General features: G+C 39.8%; 1 protein-coding gene across 1 annotated transcript in view; it reads left to right on the top strand.

Moving 5' to 3' along the window:
- si:dkey-215k6.1 (transmembrane protein 132C) overlaps positions 1–20237 on the top strand; it is a 208284-nt gene extending 188047 nt beyond the window's left edge. The window contains exons 7-16 of the mRNA XM_061671135.1: positions 5751–5977; positions 7325–7388; positions 7463–7594; positions 8407–8484; positions 10124–10186; positions 12214–12342; positions 16499–16627; positions 17027–17323; positions 17577–17845; positions 19596–20237. Coding sequence (XP_061527119.1) covers positions 5751–5977; positions 7325–7388; positions 7463–7594; positions 8407–8484; positions 10124–10186; positions 12214–12342; positions 16499–16627; positions 17027–17323; positions 17577–17845; positions 19596–20184 — 1977 coding nt within the window. The 3' untranslated portion in view covers positions 20185–20237. The remainder of the gene's footprint in view (positions 1–5750; positions 5978–7324; positions 7389–7462; positions 7595–8406; positions 8485–10123; positions 10187–12213; positions 12343–16498; positions 16628–17026; positions 17324–17576; positions 17846–19595) is intronic.
- Positions 20238–25869: the final 5632 nt, after the last annotated feature.

Genomic DNA, 25869 nt, shown 5'->3' with positions numbered 1-25869 from the left:
CAAGTGCGGGAGAAAATAGTCCAACAGTTTAAGGACAATGTTCCTCAACGTACAATTGCAAGGAATTGAGGGATTTCATCATCTACGGTCCATAATATCATCAAAAGGTTCAGAGAATCTGGAGAAATCACTGCATGTAAGCGGCAAGGCTGAAAACCAACATTGAATGCCTGTGACCTTCGATACCTCAGGCGGCACTGCATCAAAAACTGACATTAATGTGTAAAGGATATCACCACATGGCTTCAGGAACACTTCAGAAAACCAATGTCAGTAAATACAGTTCGGCGCTACATCCGTAAGTGCAACTTGAAACTCTACTATGCAAAGCAAAAGCCATTCATCAAGAACACCCAGAAACGCCGCCGGCTTTTCTGGGCCCGAGCTCATCTAAGATGGACTGATGCAAAGTGGCAAAGTGCTCTGTGGTCCGACGAGTCCACATTTCAAATTGATTTTGGAAATTGTGGACGTCGTATCCTCTGGGCCAAAGAGGAGAAGAACCATCCGAACTGTTATGGACGCAAAGTTCAAAAGCCAGCATCTGTGATGGTATGGGGCTGTGTTTGTGCAAATGGTATGGGTAATTTACACATCTGTGAAGGCACCATTAATGCTGAAAGGTACATACAGTTTTTGGAGAAACATATGCTGCCATCCAAGCAACGTCTTTTTTTCATGGACGCCCCTGCTTATTTCAGCAAGACAATGCCAAATCACATTCTGCAGGTGTTACAACAGCATGGGTTTTTAGTAAAAGAGTGCGGGTACGAGACTGGCCTGCCTGCAGTCCAGACCTGTCTCCCATTGAAAATGTGTGGCGCGTTATGAAGCGTAAAATACGACAACGGAGACCCCGGACTGTTGAACAGCTGAAGCTGTACCTCAAGCAAGAATGGGAAAGAATTCCACCTACAAAGCTTCAACAATTAGTGTCCTCAATTCCCAAACGTTTATTGAATGTTGTTAAAAGAAAAGGAAATGTAACACAGTGGTAAACATGACCCTGTCCCAGCTTTTTGGGAACCTGTTGCACCCATAAAGTTAATGATTATTTGCTAAAAACAATCAAGTTTATCAGTTTGAATATTAAATATCTGGTCTTTGTAGTGTATTAAATTAAATATAGGTTGAACACGATTTGCAAATCATTTCATTCTGTTTTATTTACGTTTAGCACAACATCCCAACTTCATTGGAATTGGGGTTGTATTTGGTGTCAGAAGTGAGAATTGGAACCCACACACAGGTGTTTTAATGTGACATGTGTGGAAAACATTGCATTGTTCGAGGATAAGTCATGTATTGTCCGAAAGGGAAAGGTTTTTGGTGTCAGAAATAGGAATCAAGCTATACTCCTATTTTTCCCTTTAAAAAAATAAGAGGGGCATGGACACACACATTTTGCAAAGTCATTTTGGTCTTGCTCTGGGAAAATCTTATTTTAAGCATTAATCAGAAAAGTATTTGGTGTGAGAAGTGGGACTCACAACTCACTTTGTCTTTTTTAATGCAGCGAAAACTGCAAAATACAGTCGATTTTAGGCATTTTCATAGTGTCTGCCTCAACGGTAAAGCTATTTATTGTCAGCAGTGGGATACATATCTTCTTCTTTTTTCAATACGCCACCGTGGCTCAGAGGCGATTGGCACCGACGTGGCCCTTCTCAAGTGACGGACAGGTGGGAGGCGTAATCCCATCAGCGGGCTAGTTATCCTGCACCCTCAGGCCCCGCCCCCACGGAGCAACGGTGCTCCCTGATTGGATGAGAGCCTCCCCAAAGTCTGATGGATGGCCTTCCCCGCAAGCGGGCTGCAACGGGAAATGTGGCGAGATGTAAAGCGAGCGAGCGCGATGGATGAGTGCAAATGCAGACGGATGTGTGGCCTCATGGAGGATGAAGAACGTCAAAGAAATGTGGAGTTTTTTTTACAAAGTGCGCAGCCCGCCCATATTGAGGCGAAACGGGACGCAGTTTTTTATAGTCGACATGTTTTGCATCAAACTCCCAGTCGAAGTTTACTATCAAACTAAACAAAACAAAGACAATTACCTTTTCTGTATTTACAACAATCAAGTAGATTTGTCTTGGGAAAGTCTGCTATCCTAATGCTAGAGCACAATGCAAAACGCCATAGATGGGCTAATGAAACTAGCATCAATGTTGCAGTCGTATAACCCTTTTGAGCACAAACATTGAAGCAACACTTATAGACAGATTATATAGCAATAGTCACAGGCATGTATTATTTATTCTCTGTGAAAAAGGACTAATAATCTCAATGTATATCTGTATTATAGTGCCCCCAGGTGACCAAGGTGCGCACAACAAAAGGAGCAGCGCAATGTCCACTGATTTGAACCCACAAATGTGGCAAGAAGGGTTTCATTCTTTACATTCTTTTTAATTTTGTTAGTAGCACGAGTACTACTGTTGTCATAAATTACATCATTATGGAGTGCTATATTTCTTAAATGAAATAAATACATGACAAAAACATTTTTGGGAGGGTGGCAGGCTGGAATAGATTAATGACATTTCCAATCATTTCACAAAAGGAAAGATGATTTGAGTGTTTTGACTGACAAGCGTGGTCACGGGACGAATTCATAAGTCATGGCACCACTGTATATTGAAACTAACTGAGAAACACTAGTTGTCTCATTTATCTGAATAATTATTGGTTTTATTTTACATTCTAAACTGTCTTTTTATTTGAATATATGTTTATTTTTATACTTTGTTTTACCATTTAATTTTAATGACATGTATTAATTAAATTTTACAAAATAATATATCTTTATGTAATTTTGAAAAAATATATTGACATTAAGTTGACAATTTTATTTATTTTTAATCAACTTAAAAAAATAAAATCAATTAATATAATTTGTAAACTTGTTTTATTTATTATTGAATAACAATTTGTTTAAATGTTGCTTTATGCAGCAATTGTACTTTCAATACGTTTTATTGCTTTAATAAAAAATAGAATTGGGTTTTACTTTACATTTTTTACATTTATAACATTTTTAAAAATATCCAGAATTTAAATGAATTATTAAACTACAAAAATATAAAAATATATATGCAATTTTATTCTTCATGAGTTTAAATTGCCCACCATGCCGCCCATGAATAAATATATGACCCTAGTGAGGATAAGCGGTACAGAAAATGGATGGATGGAGTTTTTCTTTTTTGTATCGTGTTTTTATTTCTGGCAGGGTGCCCGACTGGTTAGAGCGTCTGCCTCACAGTTCTGAGGACCGGGGTTCAATCCCCGGCCCCGCCTGTGTGGAGTTTGCATGTTCTCCCCGTGCCTGCGTGGTTTTTCTCCGGGCACTCCGGTTTCCTCCCACGTCGCAAAAACATGCATGATAGGTTAATTGACGACTCTAAATTCCCCGTAGGTGTGAATGTGAGTGTGAATGGTTGTTTGTTTCTATGTGCCCTGCGATTGGCTGGCAACTGGTTCAGGGTGTACGCCGCCTCCTGCACGATGTTAGCTGGAATAGGCTCCAGCACGCCCGCAACCTTAGTGAGGAGAAGCGGCTCAGAAAATGGATGGATGGAGGGATGGATTTTTATTTCTACTGAATCTTAATTGTAATACTGTTATTATAGCCTTCCATCCATTTTCTCTACAGTTTATCCTCACAAGGGTCACGGGCGGGCTGGAGCATATCCCAGCTATCTTTGGGCGAGAGGCGGGGTACACCCTGAACTGGTCGCCAGCCAATCGCAGGGCACATAAAAACAAACAACCATTCACACTCACATTCACACCTACGGGCAATTTAGAGTCGTCAATTAACCTTTTATTTTATTAATATAATTTTTTTTTTGAAATTCTAAGCGGTTTAGAAAATGGATGGATGGATATTAATATTTGTTGATTTAACATCTTTTAAAAAATAATTTAAAAATATATAATATTATTATTCATTATTGACATTATGCAATTGCAGGACATTTCATTAGGTACACACTATAGTGTGTTTAATTTTTTTAATTTTAGTGTGCACCCCTTTATTACACCCACATGTATGTATTCAGTAGTTTTTGGACTCAGTATGTATTGTACGTACTCAAAACATTTTGTATTCAGAATCTCTTGTCCTTGGCTCATGTATATGATGCAGTGTAGATGTACCTAATCAAGTGGCCCACCCATCCAGTGAGCATCTATAGCCCTAATTTATAATGTGTAATGTGTATAATTAGCTGCTTAATTAGCATATACCGCTAATTGTATCGACCCCCACGCGTGATTGGGCATTTCTATTTCAACTCACTGAAAGTGAGTTGCTCTTATTTGAGAAATGACAACGAAGCAAACAACTGTTGTTTTGAAGCGGTCAAAAACGTTGTGGCAAGGTTTCCTACGATTGCTTTTGTGGCGCTTGTTTCCCCCACTTCTTCCACTGCGCACTTGTTCAAGTGCTGAGGCCGCCGCTTTTTGCCTCTCAATTCCTCTCGTCTCGCTTTGCCCGTCGTGGTTGATGTGCCAAAGCAACCCAGATTAAATCCATTCTTCAGTGTCCTCAAAGCTCACACTCAGCAACACACACACAGACAAACAATACACTTGTTCACTCAGTAAGTGTTTGTGTGTCTGTGTGCACGTGTGTGTGGTGAAAAAAAAAATACTATTGGATGGATGTTTTTAAGTTTATTTCTTTTCACATTTTTGGTGCTGACTCAGCAAAAGTCACTCTCAACCTGTTTACTATAAAGGTACAGCTAAAAGTAATTGTGGGCAATTGTGTTTATCATCAACCTGTACAAAATAAAAGTACAACCAAAACTAATTGTAAGCAATTTACAATAAATCTGATCAATATAAAAACATCAGTCACTGAGAAAAATTGTTTATCATCAACCCATTCAGTATAAAAAATAATCATGCTACAATACATAATAAATAACAGCTCATGGTTTCGTCATAACGATATATTTAATAAAATAGTTCTATTATTAATCATAGTTTCAAGATTTATTGGTCCCATTTTTAAAATTTTGATTGTTTTAGTATTGAATAATTGTAATAATTATCATGTTCAATATTTGTTCTGCATTAGTGATAGTTTCAAGATATACAGAATTAGTCACAAATCTTTTGAGGGGGGTTGTTTTTTTATTTAGTTTTGTATATTTGTACTGTATTTTCTTATAACATATATTTTGTGTTTGAGGCGATGTACTCCAACCTCCACAGTGTTTGTCACTGTCTTTTGTTTATTAATATTTAGTTTTAGTATATTTTTATTTTAGCATTTCATAACACATTGCTTGGTATTACATTATAGGTTTTAATACAATACTGTGTATAATTTTTATGTATTTTGAATTTTTTTTAAATTATGTTTTACTGCATTTTATTTAATCGTCTTCATTTTATTTTATGATACGGTATTCTTGGTAGTTTATTTTCATTAATTATAGCATATTTTGTTTACTATATTACAATTCATTTTTGGTAATATTTTTCTGGTGTCATATCATTGCTGCACTATTTGTTTTAGGTTCATCATTGTTTTTGTTTTTTTGCATATTTGTAAAACATTGTTCAAGTTCTATTACTCACACACAAAAATCCTCTTATTTTCTTAATTATCCAATGATATTTTTTCATAATCTGTGAAACTGTCTCATATTGAGTATTTTATAATCATATGGCTTATCTTGAATGATGCGTTCGAGTCTTGCTGCGCTTCAGTGGCCTTGTTTTTTTCCCTCTCTTAGGTGTCTTCGAACTGTGATGAGGTTCTGGTGAATGGCAAGGAGATGCGCGGGCATCACAGGGTGACGGTGGCCTTCGCGTACATGCACCTGACGGCGAGCCTGCCGCTCACCGTTTGGGTGCCTAAGCTGCCTCTGCAGATCCATGTGTCTGACACCGAGCTCAGTCAGGTCAAGGGCTGGCGCGTGCCCATCGCCCCAAACACCGCCGCCAACGCCAACAACAGGAGGTGATGTACTCCATCCTCCATATTTGAACACAATAAAAGTTCCATTTGGACACCGTTTTCTTGTTTTTGGGGACAATGTCTTTTTTTATGAAAGGAAGATGACTTTTTCGTGAAGAAAATATATTTTTGAATATTCTTTCGTTAATATCGTTTCACAAAATAAAATGTATTTTTTTTTTGCAAAAAAAATAAATCTCAGGTTTAATTACTCTTGAATGAATTTTTTTTTATAAAAATATTTTTCATAAAACAAAATTCATGAAATATCGACTTGTCAAAAAATATAATACATATTTCATCCATCCCTTTTCTGAGCCGCTTATCCTCACAAGGGTCGCGGGAGTGCTGGAGCCTATCCCAGCTATCATCGGGCAGGAGGCGGGGTACACCCTGAACTGGTTGCCAGCCAATCGCAGGGCACATACAAACAAACAACCATTCGCACTCACAGTCATGGGCAATTTAGAGTCTCCAACTAATGCATGTTTTTGGGATGTGGAAGGAAACCGCAGTGCCCGGAGAAAACCCATGCAAGCACGGGGAGAACATGTAAACTCCACACAGGCGGGGCCAGGGATTGAACCCCGGTCCTCAGAACTGTGAGGCATTCGCTCTAACCTGTCGTCCACCGTGTCGCCTTATACATATATCCATCCATCCATTTTCTGAGCCGCTTCTCCTCACTAGGGTCGCGGGCGTGCTGGAGCCTATCCCAGCTGTCATTGAGCAGGAGGCGGGGTACACCCTGAACTGGTTGCCAGCCAATCGCAGGGCACATAGAAACAAACAACCATTCGCACTCACAGCCATGCCTACGGGCAATTTAGAGTCTCCAATTAATGCATGTTTTTGGTATGTGGGAGGAAACCGGAGTGCCCGGAGAAAGCCCACGCAGGCACGGGGAGAACATGCAAACTCCACACAGGCGGGGCCGGGGATTGAACCCGGGTCCTCAGAACTGTGAGGCTGACGCTCTAACCAGTCGGCCACCGTGCCGCCTTATACATAATTCTTAATTAATTTTTTTTTGTCACAATCTTTTCATGAGAATAAATTATGTTTGTGAGAAAAGTCCTATTAATTCAACACTCATCCATAAATAATGACAAATTATTTTAGCATAAGTGTTTGAAAAAAATAACTTTCCATGGAAAATAAACAAAAATCATATTTTTTTTTGCATTTTTAAAATCATCATACTAAAAAATGTGAAAACAATTGACCACTGAGCCTTAACTTTAACAACAAATTGTTTTGCTATTTCAGTGTTGCAAAAAAAACCTCAAGAAAAAGCCAAACATTCGATGCAATATCAGTAATTACTTTTTCTCTCGTGTCTATCGTCAGGCCGACCCGAGACAGCGAAGATGACGAAGACGACGAGAGGAAGGGCAAAGGATGCACCCTGCAGGTTGTCCACTTTCTTTGTTTCATGATATTAGGTGTAAAACGAAATTAAGATCAGACATGTCCGTTGTACTCCAGTACCAGTACGCCCTGGTGAGAGTCCTCACCCACTTTGTGGCAGAGCCCTCCGACCCGGGAGGTGAGGTAGTCCACATGCTGGGCGCCGACTGGCAGGCCGACATCACTCACCTGGTCCTGGATCAGCTCAAGGTCAGTAGTGCACCAATTTGTTTACGCTACATTACTACAATATTCGGATTATTTAAGAATTGTTAATTTATAATTTGAGGGTTGAAACTGAGAACATTTGGATTTTTTTTTTATTAAAAAAAAAGATATTTACATGAAAAACAGTTTGTTTTTTTACAATTTTGCTTTTGTTTTATTTATACTTACTTAAAATGTTTTATTTCACAATTCTATTCGTATATAATTTTACAAATTGTCTAAATTAAAGTTCATAAATATTTTTACAAATAATTATTTCTAAATTAAAAAAAAATCGAATTTGTTTTGAATTAGTATTTGATTTTTAAGCGATATGTGTGTCATTAAAATATTTTAAAATTGTTTTTATTTGACAATTCAATTTTTTACAAAGTTCATTTTTCATTGAATACAAATAGTTGTGAATCTAGTTTTATTTTGCAATTGTTTTTATATCAACATACTTCGAGACATTAAAAATAAGAAAAAAATATACATTTTTGAATTTAATTTAATTTACGATTTTTAAATTTTCACTAATGAAACAATATTAAACATTTTAGTTTCATTTTATTCGTTTGTTATATTTATTTTTAATTGGTAAAAGATTTATTTTTATTTCCTTCTTTTTGATTGGTATTTAAAAATGACTCCTGTAATATTTGCTTTCATTTTTCAATTTAAATTTTCATATTATAGCTAAAAACTGCGGACATTTTTATTATTTATCGGCTAATAGTAGAACTATTCAGTAGCCACTTTATTAGGTATTAGGTATTAAGTGTACCTAATGAATCGACCGTTGTTATATACAGGTGGAAGATGAACGCATCGCCAGGCTGGTAGACAGACGAGTTCTTATTGGACGAGACCTAGGCATCACCACCATACAAGTACGTGCCACACAGTGCGTGCACATACACACGCACACACACACACACAAATTGTATCAATTAAATTTTATAAATATCTTTACAAATAAATATAAATTTAAAACATAAAATTTGTTTGGAATGACTTTGACTTTTAAGTGATACGTGTGTCGTTAATCAAATATTTTTTATTATGGTTTTGGTTTTATATATGGTTAAATATGGTTTTATTTGACACACACACACACACAGCGGCTGAAATAAGTATTTAACACGTCACCATGTTTCTCACTAAATGTAGTGGATTTCCAAAGGTGCTATTGACATAAAAAATTCACCAGATGTTTGGAACAACCAAAGTAATCCACAGGTTTACATACAGTTAGATTACAATGTATGTAAACAATTTAGGAAAACCCAGATGCTGATGTCATGTTTTTGGAAGCTTCTGAGTAGCTTATTGACAACAATTGAGTTCATTAGAGACAACTGTGGATGCATTAGAAGGCACACCTGAAACACACTGCTTCTTTACGTAACATCATGGGAAACTCTTAAGTAAAGCCAAGACATAAGGTTGACAATTGTGGGCTTGCATAAATCTGGTTCATCCTTGAGTGCAATTTCTATCGGTTCAAATAATTATACGCGAGTATGAACACCGTGGGAATCTCCAGCCATCATACACTCAGGAAAAAGAACAGGTTCTGTTTCCCAGAGATGAATGTGCTTTGGTCCGACATCTGCATATCAACCCCAAAACAAATGCAAAAGACCTTGTGAAGATGCTGGTTGAAGCCAGTAAGACTGTATCATTATCCACAGTGAAACAAGAACTAATGCGTGGAACACATTAATAGTCTCTTAGCTCCGTAGGGGAATTGTGACTTGATTCATCCAATGCAGCCTCCCCGGTAAGATTTTATTATTTTCAACATCCATCCATCGATTTTCCGAACTGCTTATCCTCACTCGGTTCGTGGGCATGCTATAGCCTATCCCAGCTGACTCTGGGCAAGAGGCGGGTACACCCTGAATCAATCGCAGGGCACATATAGACAAACAACCATTCGCACTCACATTCACAGCTACCGACAATTTAGAGTTTTCAATTAACCTACCATCCGGGTTTTTGGGATGTAGGAGGGAACCGGAGTACCCAGAGAAAATACACGCAGGCATAGACGGGGAGAACATGCAAACTCCACACAGGCGAGGCCGGATTTGAACACGGGTCCTCAGAACTGTAAGGCGAATGTGCTAACCAGTTGTCCACCGCGCCGTGCTTCTCTTATTATTCTGGTCATTTTGGCTTTCTTGACCTAAAAAAGGAAAAGGTTAGTCTGCTTTCATGTCAGACAGTGAGAGAAAAAAAGAGAATATCTTTATATTGTGTAAGTAAACTTCTGTTTTCTACTGTACACAGGAATTTAGTCAGCATTTCTGTGGTTGTCCCAGTAGATATTTGATAGTGTGACATTTCAATGTAGGCTCCAACAATCTTTCCATTCACATGTTCACTCTTTTGCTATTCTTCTCTCGATGTATAAAGATAGCATATTTGTTATTCTTCAACTTTCGAGTTTGGGATTGAATTTACCTGATTAGAGAAGCTACCGTTCTGTTACAAAAAAAAGTTGTCCTGTGTTTTGTTCCCCAGGTGTTGTCACCTCTGTCCGACTCCATCCTAGCAGAGAAGACCGTGACCGTGTTGGATGACAAGGTAACAAAAGTACAGTGAACCCAATTTATTACGAGGAGATACGTTCACGACCCAGCCGAGATAGGTAAAAAATCTGCAATATAGAGTCAATATGGTCATTAAAAAAAAAAAAACAATAGTCCCCAAACACACATGCATTTTAAACACACTTAAACTACGTATTGCATCAAATTTGTAATTTCAATGTACCACATTTTAATTGGATTTAAATTTTAATTTAAAATATATTGCATCATAATTGAAGTAAATCATATCGTAATTGGGGTGAATCGAACCATAACTATCATGAATCATATTGTAATTAGAGAGAATTGTCTGAATGATCTTGTAATTAGGAATTCCACATCTTATCGATTTTTTATTGTAATTACAATTAATCGTATTGAATATAGAATCATTACTACCATGAATCTAATTGTAACTGGAATGAATTATGTTGTAATCGGGTTGAATCGTATTGCATATTGTATCATAACTACCCTGGATCACATTGAAATTGGAGTTAATAGTATCATAATCAGGGTTAATCTTATTGAAGATTGTAATTACCATGGATCATACTGTAACCAGAGTGAATCATATCATTACTGGTGTTAATGGTAATGTATATCAAATCAGAATGACAATGATTCACATTTTAATTGGACTAAATTATCTCATCTTGTATATCCAACCATAAATACCATGAATCATATTGTAATTGGACTAAATCATATCATAATTAGGGTTAATCTTATTGTATATCATAACTACCATGAACCATATTGTAACTGGAGTGAATTATATTGGAATTGGGGTTAATATTGTATATCGAATCAGAACCACTATGAAACATATTGAAAATCGTAATCATGGTGAATCGTAATGCATATCGAATCATAACGACCATGAAACAAATTGTAAGTGGAGTGAATCATATCGTAATCATGGTGAATCATATTACATATTGAATCATAACGACCATAAATCATATTGTAAGTGCAGTGAATCACATCGTAACCATGCTGAATCGTATTGCATATTGAATTATCACATTATATATTTTATATTGTGAATCATGTTTTAAATTATTGTTAGTGTGACGCATATTGCATATTGCATCAAAGCTACCATAAATTGTCTTGTAATTGGAGTGACTTTTATCTCATATAGTAAATCGGGGTATTGTATTGTATTGTAACTACAGTTAATGATCTTCTAATCAGGGTAAATCGCGTTGCACATTGAATAGCTACCATGATTCACAATGTAAATTCTACCCATGGTGAATCATATTGTATTTTGCATTGTAACAAACACAAATCATATCATCATAATTGGAGTGAATCGTATCATTATCAGACTAAAATCTTATTGCGCATCAAATAACTGCCATGATTCATATTGTAAATCGTAACTGTGGTGTGACTTTTATTGCGTATTGTATCGTTACGACCACGAGTCATATTCTAATTGGAATTAATTGTATCGTATTGAGGGTGAATCATATTGCGTATAGTATCGTAACTACAGTGAATCATATTATAACTAGATTCAATCATATTGTAATTGGGGTGAATCATATTGCACATGGAATAACTAATGTAATAATGCACATTGTAAATCATTATTGGGATGAATCCCATTACATATTGTAACCTCCAATAATCAAATCATATTTGGAGTGAATCGTAGCATAATCATGATGAATCGTATTGCATTTTGTATCATAAACACTGCAATGAATCATACTGTAATATACAGGTAATTGGAGTGAATTGTGTCTTATTATTTGTACGGTGAATCTATAGTATGACATCGGCCTCACCTTTCAGCCTCCTCTTGTCTCGCGTTCTACCGCCATTACAATTAGTTGACAGTGGAAAAGCCTCAACTGTCATCCGGACCTGAAGTGAACTGGACACAAATGTCAAAATGGCGTCAGACGAGTTTTCGACGTGACCTTCGCCCCTACAAAAATAAAAATAGGAGTGTTTTCCTGCGTCATGTCGGCGGTTTGAATGAGCAGTCGGTCCTCCTGTCCGCAGGTCACCATCGCAGACATGGGGGTCCAGTTGGTCGCCTCGCTGTCGCTCACCATGGCGGCCGCTGGTGGAAATTATCAAGCCATACAGCTGACCGCCACCGCCAGCGACCTAATGCATGCGCCCAAACAGGTAGAATCACACAAACAACCCACGAACTACACGATGTGTGGAAGCCCATAGAAAATAATGTCAGTAGAAATAAGCTGTCATAAAAGTGGAAAAAGAACTTTATCGCCATTAATAGGAATATGTACTTGAACGATGAAAGCCAAACAGGAAGGTTAGCTGTGTTGCCGATGTGCCTCACACTATAAAGCAAATAAAACAAGGCATAATGTTTTTAATGTAATATTTTTGTGCCAAAAAAATATATTTTTGTGAAAAATTATTTGTAATTCATAAGAGAAAAAGTATTTTTTTTTCATGCAATAGAAATCACAAATTAATTTATGTGGAAAGTCATTTTTTTAGGGCGAAAATAACTTTTTGCTAGTTTTGTCAAAATAAATTTTATAGGGAGAAAAAAAATGTTAATGCAAAAAATCAATGTTTTTAGTGGAAATAAAGTAATATTTTTCGACAATTTTTTTTCTTCATGCAATAAAAGTCAGATTTTCACTGGAAAATTAGAATTGTTTTTGTCACAATGTATTTGAATTCACAATGTATGTGCCACCACTAATCAAAACATGGTATTCTGGTTAATATTGCGTTCGTGGAATCAGAATTAAACGGAGTAATTCATCAATCTTAGGGCGCCACCATTTTAAGCAATATCACCCTCTGCTGGCCACTGGAATTATTGTCATAACCACCCCGCGAATGTTGCATACGTCTTGTGACCAAACCTAGAGAACAGGTTAGCAGACTCCTTGTGTATGCTGCGAGTTGCTGACATGATAGTTCAGGTTAAAACTTTGATGAATTATTCTGTTTAATTCTTATTCAATGAACACAATATTAACCAGAATACTGTGTTTTAATTAGTATAATTACTGTAATCAGATTTTTTTCAAATCCTGAATATGTAACGCTGATACATGTATTCTGTGACACCTGTCCAAGCCTGTTCCCACATACCCCCTGCAACGTGCTCACATACTCCTAGGTTGACAAACACTGCTTTAAGTCACCGCCCATCAAAGCGGCTCCTCTCAATACCCTTTAAACGTGGTGTAACTGGCAGTCTTGACGAAGACGTCTCTTTGTGGATCGTCACGAGTAAGTGGAGCAGTGTCACTTCTCTTGCCGGAATGGAAACAGACAATGTGAGCAGGTACCCAGAATGAGCTGGCAACTTAAATATGTCCACGGAGCTCAGTATTTGTCTGCCTGCGCCCGTTCAAATTCACCAAATTCTTATTTGACCAGTGGGCTCCCTTGCGGCAGGAACTGTACATGGTCTGATCAGGCGTGAATTTAGATGGACTTTCTGAAACAATGTCAACAATATCAGGCGCAATTCCAAGGAGACACCCTGAGCTGCCCCGGAACAGCCATCTTGGCTCATCGGTCGGAAATTGGCAAACGTGTGCAGCGAGACCTGTGCTTGCACGAAAATCATGATACGCCAGTGTCAGTCATCATGATACGCCAGTGATACGCCCCGCCGCTGATGTGCTGTCTACGAAAACAGACCCCTCAGTCTTAACTTTATGAATGATAAATGTGGGTGTGAGTTTCTTTGCCCATGTCTCTCTCTCTTTTTTTTCTACATTCTTAACTGTCTTCCAAGTGTAAAACCAAGAAACATGTGTATTAATAAATGTATCAACAATAACTCACTCAGTCTGAATTTTAATACCCAAATTTTGTCTTAGTTTTCACTTATCAATGCTAAACCAGACTGTTTTATTGTTTTAATATATTGCTTTTAACAATGTAACTTTGTTTAATATTTGAATGACCAGCTGTTATGATTGGATGATTTGCATTTCCCTTATTTCATACGGGGGGAGAAACCCGAAATGGGAGAGTTGACCTCTCCCGCAGGGCTCTTCATATCTTCCCAGTGAAACTTAACAGACACACACGCATGCACGCACACACATGCACGCGTGCACGCATACACACACAAACACACATCCAAACACAGTAGATAGCAGGTTGGTGTGGAACGAGAAGCCCCAAGGTTGTAATCAGCGAATCCAAAGAGTAATTCTGCACTGTGAACATCTCACGCTCCTTATCTATCAGCCTTACATGATAATCACTTTCTAATTAGCCACATGCCTAACTTGCAGCCACTAACTATGTGTGTGTGTGTGTGTGTGTGTGTATATGTATATATTTATACAGTATATTCTGTATTTGTGTGTGCATGCATGTGTGTGTGTGTGATTATGCCCTTCCAAGTTTGCGCTCATATCTTGTTCCCACCTGTGCTTTGATTTGAGGCTACACGTGCTTACCGTAATTAGAGACAGCAAGCAGCTCATACAATGACAAAACCAAAGATAATGAAACAAGTTGGCACTATTATTATTCATGGTTGGTAAATTAGTTAGTTAATTAGTCAGTAGGTTGTTTGGTTACTTTGTCAATTTGTCTGTCAATCAGTCAGTTGACTGGTTGGTTGGGCAGTTAATTAGCAAGTAAGTCGGTCAGTCAGTTAATCAATCAAGCTTTTATTCCGTTTGTAAGTCAGTTGGTTAGTCAGTCACTTAGTTAGTCATTCTGTCAGTTGGTTAGTCAGTTGTCCGTTGCTTAGTCAGTCAGTCAGTTATCCGTTTTGCAGTTAGTTACTTTGTTAGTCAAACGGTCAGTTTTCTGTTTGTCTGCTGTCTGTCGGATAGTTAACAGTGAACAGACAGTTAATTTGTACATCAGTCTGTCAGCTAGTATGTTAGTTAGTTACTTAGTCAGTCAGTCATTCAGTCTGTCAGTCAGTCAACCAGCCACTAAACACGCCAGGCAGGTGTTTATTTTGTGGCTTGGCCAGTCGTAGATTAATCACCGCCCTGGGTTCCTCGGTGAGGGGACGTGTCCCGTCCGCCGGGCTGCTCTCAGGTGGACCCCTGGACCTGATCCCGCCCCTCGATTGATTGGGTGGGGTCCTCAGCCGCCGCGGTGCGGCCACGGCAATTACTGGACACTTCTGTCAGTCTTTGTGCATGTAAAACAGTATCAATTCACTTGCATGTATCCGCAGGCTCACACCCCTAGGACTCTTACAATGGGTGTGGGGTCACGCACTTACTGCGACAAATAATTCATGAATATGCAAATCGCGTGTGTATCCCCTCACTTATACTCTCATCCTGTAGACTTTTATAATTCACATAATTAATGCCACCACACTTCAGTTGTAAAGTCAAGTTCACGACCCTTGTCCTGCATGTTTCTTCTCCTGTCCTTGTCCTGTTCTATCTTGTCCTGTCCTTCCCTCACAGGTTGTAGCACTACAGCCCCATGCAACACTCTATTTAATGTTTCATTGTTGTAGATAATGTAATGATTTACTTCTCTCATCCTGTTTACAATTAGCGCTTTGACTTTTGTCTTTGTTTCTCTCTCCCTTCTCTTGTTCTGTTCGACTGATCAAGTCTGATTCTCAATAAACCTCAATTATAATACCACAGCGGAAGCTTAAAAACTCCTGTGACACAGTAAAACTGTTCTGGCATGAATGGGATACAGCTTTTCCATTCTGCTTGACCTAACAGCCGAACAGGACAAAAAAAAAAAAAGTAGGTTAATCACACTACCGGTGGAACAGTGGACAACTGGTTAGCACATCTGCCTCACAGTTCTGAGGACTGGGGTTCAAATCCCGGCCCTACCTGTGTGGAGTTTGCATGTTCTCCCCGTGCCCGTGTGGGTTTTCTCTTGGTACTCCAGTTTCCTCCCACATCCCAAAAGCATGCATGGTAGGTTAATTGAAGACTCTAAATTGCCCGTTGGTGTGAATGGTTGTTTGTTTATATGTGCCCTGCGATTGGCTGGCGACCAGTTCAGGGTGTACCCCGCCTCTCGCCTGAGGATGAAGGAATCACACTACCAGCCAGCCAGTTAGTCAGTTGGTAAATTGAAAAGGTTACTCAGTGGGCCACTTCATTAGATAGTCAGTTGGACATTTAGTAAGTTAGTATTTCAACCAGCCAGTTAGTCAGACGGTGAAAATACATGACCAACATATGTACAGACTGGCGCCATGGTGATACACATTGAACTGTTACGGTCTCCTTTCTTTGGGTTAAAGTGTGGCGGTGAACTGGCATGGCCAGCAGGTGGCGTGGTGGTGAAAAGGTGAACGTGTTTAAAGTGTTTGTGATTCCATCTTCAGGAAGCAGCCATCAGCGCCTGGATCCACTACAGTGATGGCTGCATTACGCCACTGGACATCTACGACCCCAAAGACTTCCTGCTGTCTGCCGTGTCATTGGATGACACTGTCATCTCCATAACCAACGAGGTGGGCGCCTCTATTCGGACCAACAATCTTATTGGTCAAATTGTTTCATCAAGAGCAACACGAGCCTATCGTGATAGCCGAGTTAGTTAGTTAGTCAATTAGTTATTTAGCCATTCATTCAGACAGCTTGTCAGTTAGTCAGTCAGCCTGTTAGTTAATTAATCCGTCAGTAGGTTAGTCACTTAGTTAGCAAATTAGTGGGTCAGTCAGTTAGTACGCCAGTCAGTTAATCATTCATTTAGTAAGTTTGTCACTCAACCAGCCAACCAGTGAGTTAGTAAGTTTGTGAGTGTTATTCAATAAGTCAGTAAGTTTGTTACTCTGCGAGCCACTTAGTTAGTTAATGCGTTAATTCACTTCTTCCTGTTGGCCCCCTTATGTGTGGCCTTGCTCCACCAGGAGCAACACTGGCCTGTGGTGGTGGCGGAGGGCGAAGGCCAGGGGGCACTGGTGCGTGTGGAGATGGTGATATCGGAGACATGCCAGAAGTCCAAGAGGAAGAGTGTGTTAGCGTCGGGCGTCGGCAAAGTGGCGGTCAAGTTTGGCGATGGGAGAGGAGGAGACGGAGGCGGAGTTCCCGAAGAAGGAGACAGGCCGGACAATGGCACTGAGCAGCTGAGAGCTGGAGAGGAAGCAGAGTGGAAGTCCAAAAGTGTGGTGGTGTCCGAGGACCTTGAGGAAGGCGCTATGAGGAAGGTGGGACAACAGCAACAAAAATCTCTTTTTACTGTTACATTAAGTAGGCTATATACGGCTTAAAAAGTAGACTAGCAACTAGTTCACGTGTGCCCCGCCTCTCGCTCACAGTTAGCCAGGATAGGCTCCAGCATGCCCGTGACCTGAGGGGGGATAAGCATTGTAGAAAATTAATGGATGGATAGCTGGAAGTGTAGTAAAAGCGAACAACAATAATCAATGCTGAGTGTCCGATTATCCATCCAATCATCAGGTCATCTTAACGACCAAGAGTACCGTGACCCATCGGGCGTCGAGCGTGAAAGCAGGCAGTGGCAGCGGGGTTGGCGGCAAGGGTACGAGCCAAACGGGTGACTATGCCGGTTACCCGGCACAAGTGGAGGTGCCCGGACCCTTGGACAGCGAGCTGACCCAGACCACCAGAGGACTCTCAGACCTGGAGATCGGCATGTACGCCCTCCTGGGGGTCTTCTGTCTGGCCATACTCGTCTTCCTCATCAACTGTGTCAGCTTTGCCTTCAGGTAACCTATTTTCATACAAGACCCTACGGACAAAAGTGTCTGGACGATTAAACATTAATTTGTACAAAAAAAATCACTGTTGAAGTATCAAAGTGTACACGATGCTATTAAAGTTACCATCATTGACCAAATTCACAGTTAAAGGTACCAAAGATAACACAACTCACTGTTAAGGAACCAAAGATGACAGAGTGTACCGTTAAAGTTACCAAAGGCCAAACAACTTACCATTAAGGTATTAAAGACACCGCAACTTTCCCTAAAGACAGCAAAATTGACAGAATTTGCAGTGAAATGGTACCAAAGACTACACAATTAGCTGTTAGGATACCAAAACATACACTGTTAAAGAGATCAGCATTTGGAGTTAAAGTTACCAAAGAAAAAAACAATTCACTATTAAGGTATTAAAGACACTATGACTTGCTGGTAAGGTACCAAAGAAACCACAACTTTCTGTTACATGTTCCAAAGATGGGAGAATTCGCAGTAACAAGGTACCAAAGATGACACAAAGCAGTGTTTAGGTACTAGAGACAAGTTGTGGTTAAAGGCACCAAAGACGAGGCAACAAGCTGTTAAAGTACCAAAGACAATGCAAATTTGTATTTAAGGTACCACAGACAACATAAATTGCAGTTACAAGGTACCAAAGATGACACAATTCAGTGTGAAGCCACCAAAGACAATAGAATTTGCAATTAAAATTACCAAAAACAAAACAACTCACTGTTAAGGTACCGAAGACACCTCAACTTTCTGTTAAAGGTACCAAAGACAGCATCATTCGCAGGAATATGGTACCAAAGATGACACAACTCAGTGTTAGGGTACCAAAGACGACGTAATTTACAGTTAAAGGTACCCAAAATTACACAACAAGCTGTGAAAGTACCAAAGGCTTGCTGTTGAAGATGCCAAAGACACCAGAAGTCACAGTTAAATGTAAACGTAAAAAATTTGTTTAGGTACCAAGGACGACATAACCGGCAGAAGCTCATCTGTGCTTTTATCTCCAGTAAACTTGACTATTGCAATGGTCTTCTGATTATACTACTCCAAAAGAGCATTAAACATCTACAGCCTATTCAGAACGCTGCAGCTCAGGTTCTGACCAGAACAAAGAGATCAAAGCATATTACTCCAATTCTAAAGTCTCTCCACTGGTTCTCAGTCAGCTATAGTATAGACATTAAATTTCTGCTGATGGGCTGTAAATCGTTAAATGGTTTAGGTCATGAATACATAAAAGAAGTGCAAATGGAATTTAAACCCAGTATGGCTCTGAGATCTACAGAATCAGGTCAAATAGTGGAGCACAGAGTCCAAAGCAAACACGGTGAAGCGGCATTTAGCTATTATGCTGCACAGCAATGGAATAAGTTGGCAACAGAAGTGACGTCAGCCCCAAGTGTGAATGTTTTTAAGTCCAGGTAAAAACTTCTTTTTTTCTTATGTTTATCACAGAGCATTTTCATCTTTTTAAAAAAACTATTTTTGCACTGTACATTTCTTTATTAATTTTAGTAAGCTGTCTTTTATTTTTCTGTACTTTGTCTTTATACCCTTTTTATCATGTAAAGCACTTTGAGTTACTGTACCTTGTGGATGAAATGCGCCTTAAATTTGTCTTGCCTTAAAAACAACAGCTTGCCCGTTGAAGGTACCAAAGATAATAAAATACATTTTGTTGATGTATAAATGGCCCATAGTTGTTGTTTTAAGTGCAATTCTGGTATGTAACCCTCAGGTACCGCCACAAGCAGGTACCCGTCCTGGAGACAGGTGGAAACATGAACCACGCCCACGACTGGGTGTGGCTGGGCAATGACGCCGACCTCCTAGCAGACCACCCGGACCATCCGGACCCGTGTCCGGGGGTGCTTCCCGACGAGTGCACCACCATCATTGACCGTGGCGAGGACACCTACGAGGAGAACAAGTACCTCCTGAACGGGGCGGGTACCGCCTTGGCCGTGGCTGCCAACAGGGGCGGCGGGGGGCACCGCGGTGTCTCCCACAGCCAGACCTTACCCCGGTCCCTCCCGGACTCCCACCAGTGCCTATCCACCATCACCGCTGCCCGACACGACACCGAGCATCTCAACAACTCCCCCAGGGCGTCCGCCAAACGCAAACGGGTCAAATTCACGTCATTTGCCACTGTGCTGCCCAACGACCACCACCAGGGCGGAGCTCGGGGCAGCAGCCCATACGCCAACCCCTCGGTCCTGCTCGGGAAGGGCGGTGAGGACGACATCAAGTGGGTCTGCCACGATGTGGACATGAGCCAGTCAGAAATGAGGAGCTACATGGAGAGGCTACAAGACAGTTTGTGACTATGTGGCGGGTGGGGCGGTGTGGTGGACGGGGGACAGAGGGGGGCCGCCCAGGAGAGTCTGCCACGATGTGGACATGGCCCAGTCGGAAATCAGCAGCTACATGGAAAGGCTAAAATACAATTTGTCGAGGGACTGAGCGGCAAACGGGGAGACCAGTCGCGTGGCACCCAGGAGATTCTGTCACATTTTATGTGATGGAACAGCAGGGGGGTTGGGAGGTTGGTCTCAAGGGGGCTGGCGCCCAGTAGGAACCAGGCATATGGATCTGGGTGAATCCATGAAGACAATTCACCTGTGATGCCTTTTGGATACATGGGAGCACGGGAAGGACGGACGTGAAGGGAAGGATGGCAAGGATTGGCCAAGAATGTTGTGCAACACACACAGGAAGTGCAAATAAAGTTAACGCAATAAAAGACAACAATTCAAAATGAGAGCGTTAAAAAAAACAAAACATTAGAGGCTTTTCATTTGGAGGGCGTGCCGGGAAGAGTGTATAAAGCGACCATGAAGTTGACGCTTTTGTTGTCATTACTAGGAAACCATTGTGCTTTTCACAATAAGTTACCATTCGCATAAAAACAAGTGTTATTTTTTTATTTTATATATTTTCATTACAATGATCCATTTAGGTTTATGATCATTTTTTAATATTCTCAAAAAATGTTTTATTTTGCCATTTCCTGTCTACAAAATTGCACAATGGAGCCATTTCCTGACTACAAAATAAAATACTTTAGCGTCAAAAGTGGGCGACTGCGATATAAGAGGCACTCAAACTTGCACAAGTAGCGACAGGAAGTCACAATAAGACAAAATCATTTTGAGCTTTTACTTTGTAGGCCGGGACTAGTGTACAAAGCAACCATCAAGTTGGCACTTTTGTCACCATTACCAGGAAACCTATTCTGCTTGTGTGTGGGCGTGCGTGTTATTTCTTGGCTACAAAATTTATCAATGGATACATTTCCTGGCTGCAAAAGGAGACTTTGGCATCAGAAGTTGGGGGGGAATGCGCCTGGACTCAAACTTGCACAATTAGCAACAGGAAGGGAGATCATTTCTTGTTGTTTCAAATGAAAGAACTTCCAGCCATTGACAGCGCAATCTGCTCCCTGTCGACTCCTCCTCCCTCCTCCCTCCCAAGACTTTTCTGCTTCCTGTAGGTGAAGCTATAGCGAGACAATGGACCACTTATCTAAAGTAGATTTGAATTCTTTTGAGTTTTATTTTGAAATATAGTCAGTTTTTCCCTGTGTTCTTTGCAAATGTGTTGGACTTTTATTTTAGAGATGAATTATGATTATTTATTTAAATTAAGCACCTAGGTGGGGTTGGGGGGTAGCACATGAGGGGGGGCCTCACCTTTGTGGTTTTGTGTTAAAAGCTCAGGTGATGACGCAGAGAACAATAACAATAAACAGAGACAACGACCACATCGTTAGGACGGCAATATTTATTATTTGTAAATGTGAGTTAGAGTGCAATGTAATCAAATGTTGTAAGTAAATAAACATGATCAAAACAAGAGGTCACGAGTCAGGACTCTTTAACGCAGAGATGCCGCAAAATAGTTGTTGGTGACAATAAAATACATATTCTTAGATATTTGTATTTTATGTGTATGTATTGTATTTTATATGATCAGTAGCTTGTTTCACAGAATGAGACCACAAAAACTGTCGTAACTGCAATATCTCTATTTGAGCCTTTCACCCAGTACCCAGCAAGACAGGAAATTGCCAAGGGTTGGTTAAGGTTGTTTTCTCGCAGCGACACAGCAAAAGGCATTTTTATATATGAAACACTGGAACAAAAGGTGAACAAAATTTACAATGTTTACATTCGGTTGCCTGTTTTATACAGAGACTCTACAAAAGTTTCATAGAATGTGTTGACCCTTTCATACATCAGGCATCTTCCACACAAAGATGCTACAAAATGCTCGTTGTATATACAACCGTGAAAAAAGGTCACCTTAAATGATCAACAATTCCCACGTAAAACACAAAATTTCAATTAATCAACCTGTACAATATGAGTAAGACATCTTTCACGCAGAGATGCCGATAAAAGGTATTTTTATGCAAAACAGTGAAAAGGGTCAACTTAAATGATCAACATTTACCAAATGAAATATATTCCATTAATCAGTAGCCCTTTTCACACAGTGACCCAGCAAAATATGTGAGTTAATGAAAGGAATGGCTTGTTTCTTGCAGGGACCCTGTAAAATATCCCAAAATACAAAACAGTGAAAAACTACAATGTTTCATACAGAGGCTGTGCAAATCAAATGCCAGTTCCTAGTCAATGGTATTTTTCACACAGAGACATTGACAAAATGTAGAGAACAGTGGAGAAAAAAATGGCAGTTCAATAAATCAGTAGCTGCTTTAACACAGAGACCAAGCAAAATTACTGTTTGTATATACTGTAACAGTGTCAAAACCACTTTACACATTCATTTGGCTGTTCCACACAGAAATCCCTGCAAAATTTGACACTGAAAAAAAGTTTGTGAGCTTGTATATTCAATTGCCAGTTTTATAACGAGATCCCACAAAATGGCTGTTTGTACAGAACAGTGAAAAGATGGAACATGCTGTCTTAAACAATCACGAGCCGGTTTCAATCAGAGACACTACAAAATGGCCAATTATGCAGGGGGAAAAATAGTGGAAAATCCTAGTTTGTACCATCAGTAACTGGTTTGGCAAAAAAAAAAACACCATATAGCACAATCCTTTTCATACGGAAATAGACTATTTCAACGACAGCTGACCTTTTGATTGACACGTACCAGTCTGTGGACTGAATTGGACTATCGACTTACAATGAAAAGCTGGAGAAAAAGAAGAAGAAGAAGAAGAGAAGATGGTGGAAAACAAACAAGATTGGTCCAAATTTCATCAGACAAAAAGGCTCCACTGAAACCATTTTCTTCCATCCCACACAGTGTGTGTGTGTTTTGTGTGTTCACTATGATAATAATCGTCATAATTGTAACAATTACTATAATAATAGTTATTTGAAAGGGAACACAGAAAGGGCTCACACACTTGATTTCCCATAAGGTTTCCTAATTTATTTTCTTTTATGGCTGACACCACAGATATGAATAGGTAGAAAACAAAATGGCCCTTTTGAGCTGCGTGCCTATGTTGACGCTAAGCTAGTAGTGTAAAATGGAAGACGTTTGGGACGATCAGAACCCTTCGTAGAGCTGGCCCCCCGCCAAACTGAGCAATCGGGGGAGAAGAGCCTTGGTGAGAGAGGTAAAAAAGAACCCAAAGTTCACTGTGGCTGAGCTCCAGAGATGCAGTCGGGAGATGGGAGAAAGTTCTGGAAAGTCAACCATCACTGCAGCCCTCCACCAGACGGGGCTTTATGGCAGAGTGGCCCGACGGAAGCCACACCTCAGTGCAAGACACATGAAAGCCAGCATGGAGTTTGCTAAAAAAAACAACTCAAGGACTCCAAGATGGTGAGAAATAAGATTCTCTGGTCTGATGAGACCAAGATAGAAATTGTTTGCCTTAATTCTAAGTGGCGTGTGGAGAAAACCACGCACTGCTCATCACCTGTCCAATACAGTCCCAACAGTGAAGCATGGTGGTGGCAGCATCATGCTGTGGGGGTGTTTTTCAGCTGCAGGGACAGGGAGACTGGTTGCAATTAAAGAAAAAAATGAAGTACAGGGATATCCTGGACGAAAAGCTTCTCCAGAGTGCTCAGAACCTCAGACTGGGACGAAGGTTCACCTTCAAAAAAGACAGTGACCCTAAGCACACAGCTAAAATAACGAAGGAGTGGCTTCAGAATAACTCTGTGACTGTTTATGAATGGCCCAGCCAGAGCCCTGACTTAAACCCAACTGAGCATCTCTGGAAAGACCTTAAAATGGCTGCCCACCAACGTTCACCATCCAACCTGACAGAACTGGAGAGGATCTGCAAGGAGGAATAGGAGAGGATCCCCAAATCCAGGTGTGAAAAACTTGTTGCATCATTCCCAAAAAGACTCATGGCTGTATTACCTCAAAAGGGGGCTTCTACTAAATACTGAGCAAACGCTCTGAATACTTATGGCTTTGTGATATTTCAGTTTTTCTTGATAGGTAATTTTGCATTGAAATGAATGAATGAAACTATACCACTTATTTGAAGTAAAAATGTCTTTAAATTCTTATGGAGTAAGCAAATTTCTCTAATTTTAAGACTTGTTACTGTGTTAATGGCGCTAGATTTATAAGCTTCTCTTAAGAATTCTAGCGAAGGAAATTTTGCTCACCCCATTGGCACATTTTTCATTTTGTTTTGTTCAAAATAAGAATATTTGAGGAAATTTTGTTTATTTCGAGACGGGCTTTTTTTTTTTTTTTTTTTTTTTTTTTTAAGTAGTGACCAAATTACAACTTCATTCAATGTCCATGCATTGCCTTCTATGGGAATGTCGACCTCCCCAACATGGCCGCGACGTAGGTACGTCGATAAGCAGGGCTGCTATAGAGTGCTGGCCTATCTCAACTTCGGGCCTCTTCCGATTCTTGTATTTGCCTTGAAACTTTCCTTTCCTATCTTATCCGAGTGATATGACCCAGAAGTACTTGGAGGATAGGGTGTTCGAATTCTAAAAATCGAGGTGCTTCGATGCCACCTGAAAGTATGTACAGAACAGTATATTTAAACAAACAAAAAATGTCTTAGTGAACAATAGCAATGTGAACATAAATATTTGGCTCAATAATTGTAAGACTAACATGACTAGCCATGCATAAAAAAAAAACAGCTGTAAACACAAAATCTAAATCTCAAATACAGAAACATGTAGGAGGGTGAGAGGGAAAAAGGGACAGGATTTTTTCAAAAAAGAAAGAAAACTAGAGACTTTTTTCTTTCAGATTTATTCAGAAAACACAGAACATTAAAACATAATCGCCACAGGTGAGTGACATACAATCAGTGACAAAAAGGCAGGTTAATCGTGTTACAAAAATACATTATTAAGAGCACATAGATCCTTTAGATCACTGTCTAATGGTCCTAATATACTGTGTTGTTTGACTTCATTTTAGTACTGTATATATATTTTTTAATCATTGTAGAAACAATTTACATGGGTAGAATCTGTGGATTCTTCAAGAGGACATGTTTTTCATTTTATTGTTAAGTCAATAGTGTGCAGATAAAGTCTTACGTCAGCAATACTCGCCGTTGCACCATGACGCTAGTTAGCGAAAGTGGAGCCGAATTCATTTGAAGCAGTGCTCCTCCCAAGGTAGTACAATTCATCCATCCATCCATCCAGCCATCCATTTTCTGGGGGCATCCACTTGGGCGTCTGTGTGTGTGATTTACGGCGTCTTATCAAATACGGAGTACAGCCTTTCATTTGCACGCCCTGCAAATTCAACACGCTACATTAAACGGAAAAATTACTGCCGCTGAGGATGCCGTGTGTGTGTGTGTGTGTGTGTGTGTGTGTGGGTACAAGTGTGTACTGTAAGCGTGGGCGTGAGTGAAGGATGAGTGGTTGAGAAAAGTAAGAATTGCACTTGAGTGTGAGTTAAACCATCAATGGTGGAACAAGCCTCTCGCTTGTTGCCATTTGGACTTATTTTTTTCCACCACAGGAATTCAAGGGAATGGAAGTAAAAGCTTAATTGAAATGGAAAGGTCA

This window comes from Phycodurus eques, chromosome 3 (genome assembly GCF_024500275.1).
Source record: "Phycodurus eques isolate BA_2022a chromosome 3, UOR_Pequ_1.1, whole genome shotgun sequence".
NCBI classification, from domain to species: Eukaryota; Metazoa; Chordata; class Actinopteri; order Syngnathiformes; family Syngnathidae; genus Phycodurus; species Phycodurus eques.
The sequence above is the reverse complement of the archived record's forward strand: the minus strand, read 5'-3'. Positions and strand labels throughout refer to the sequence as shown.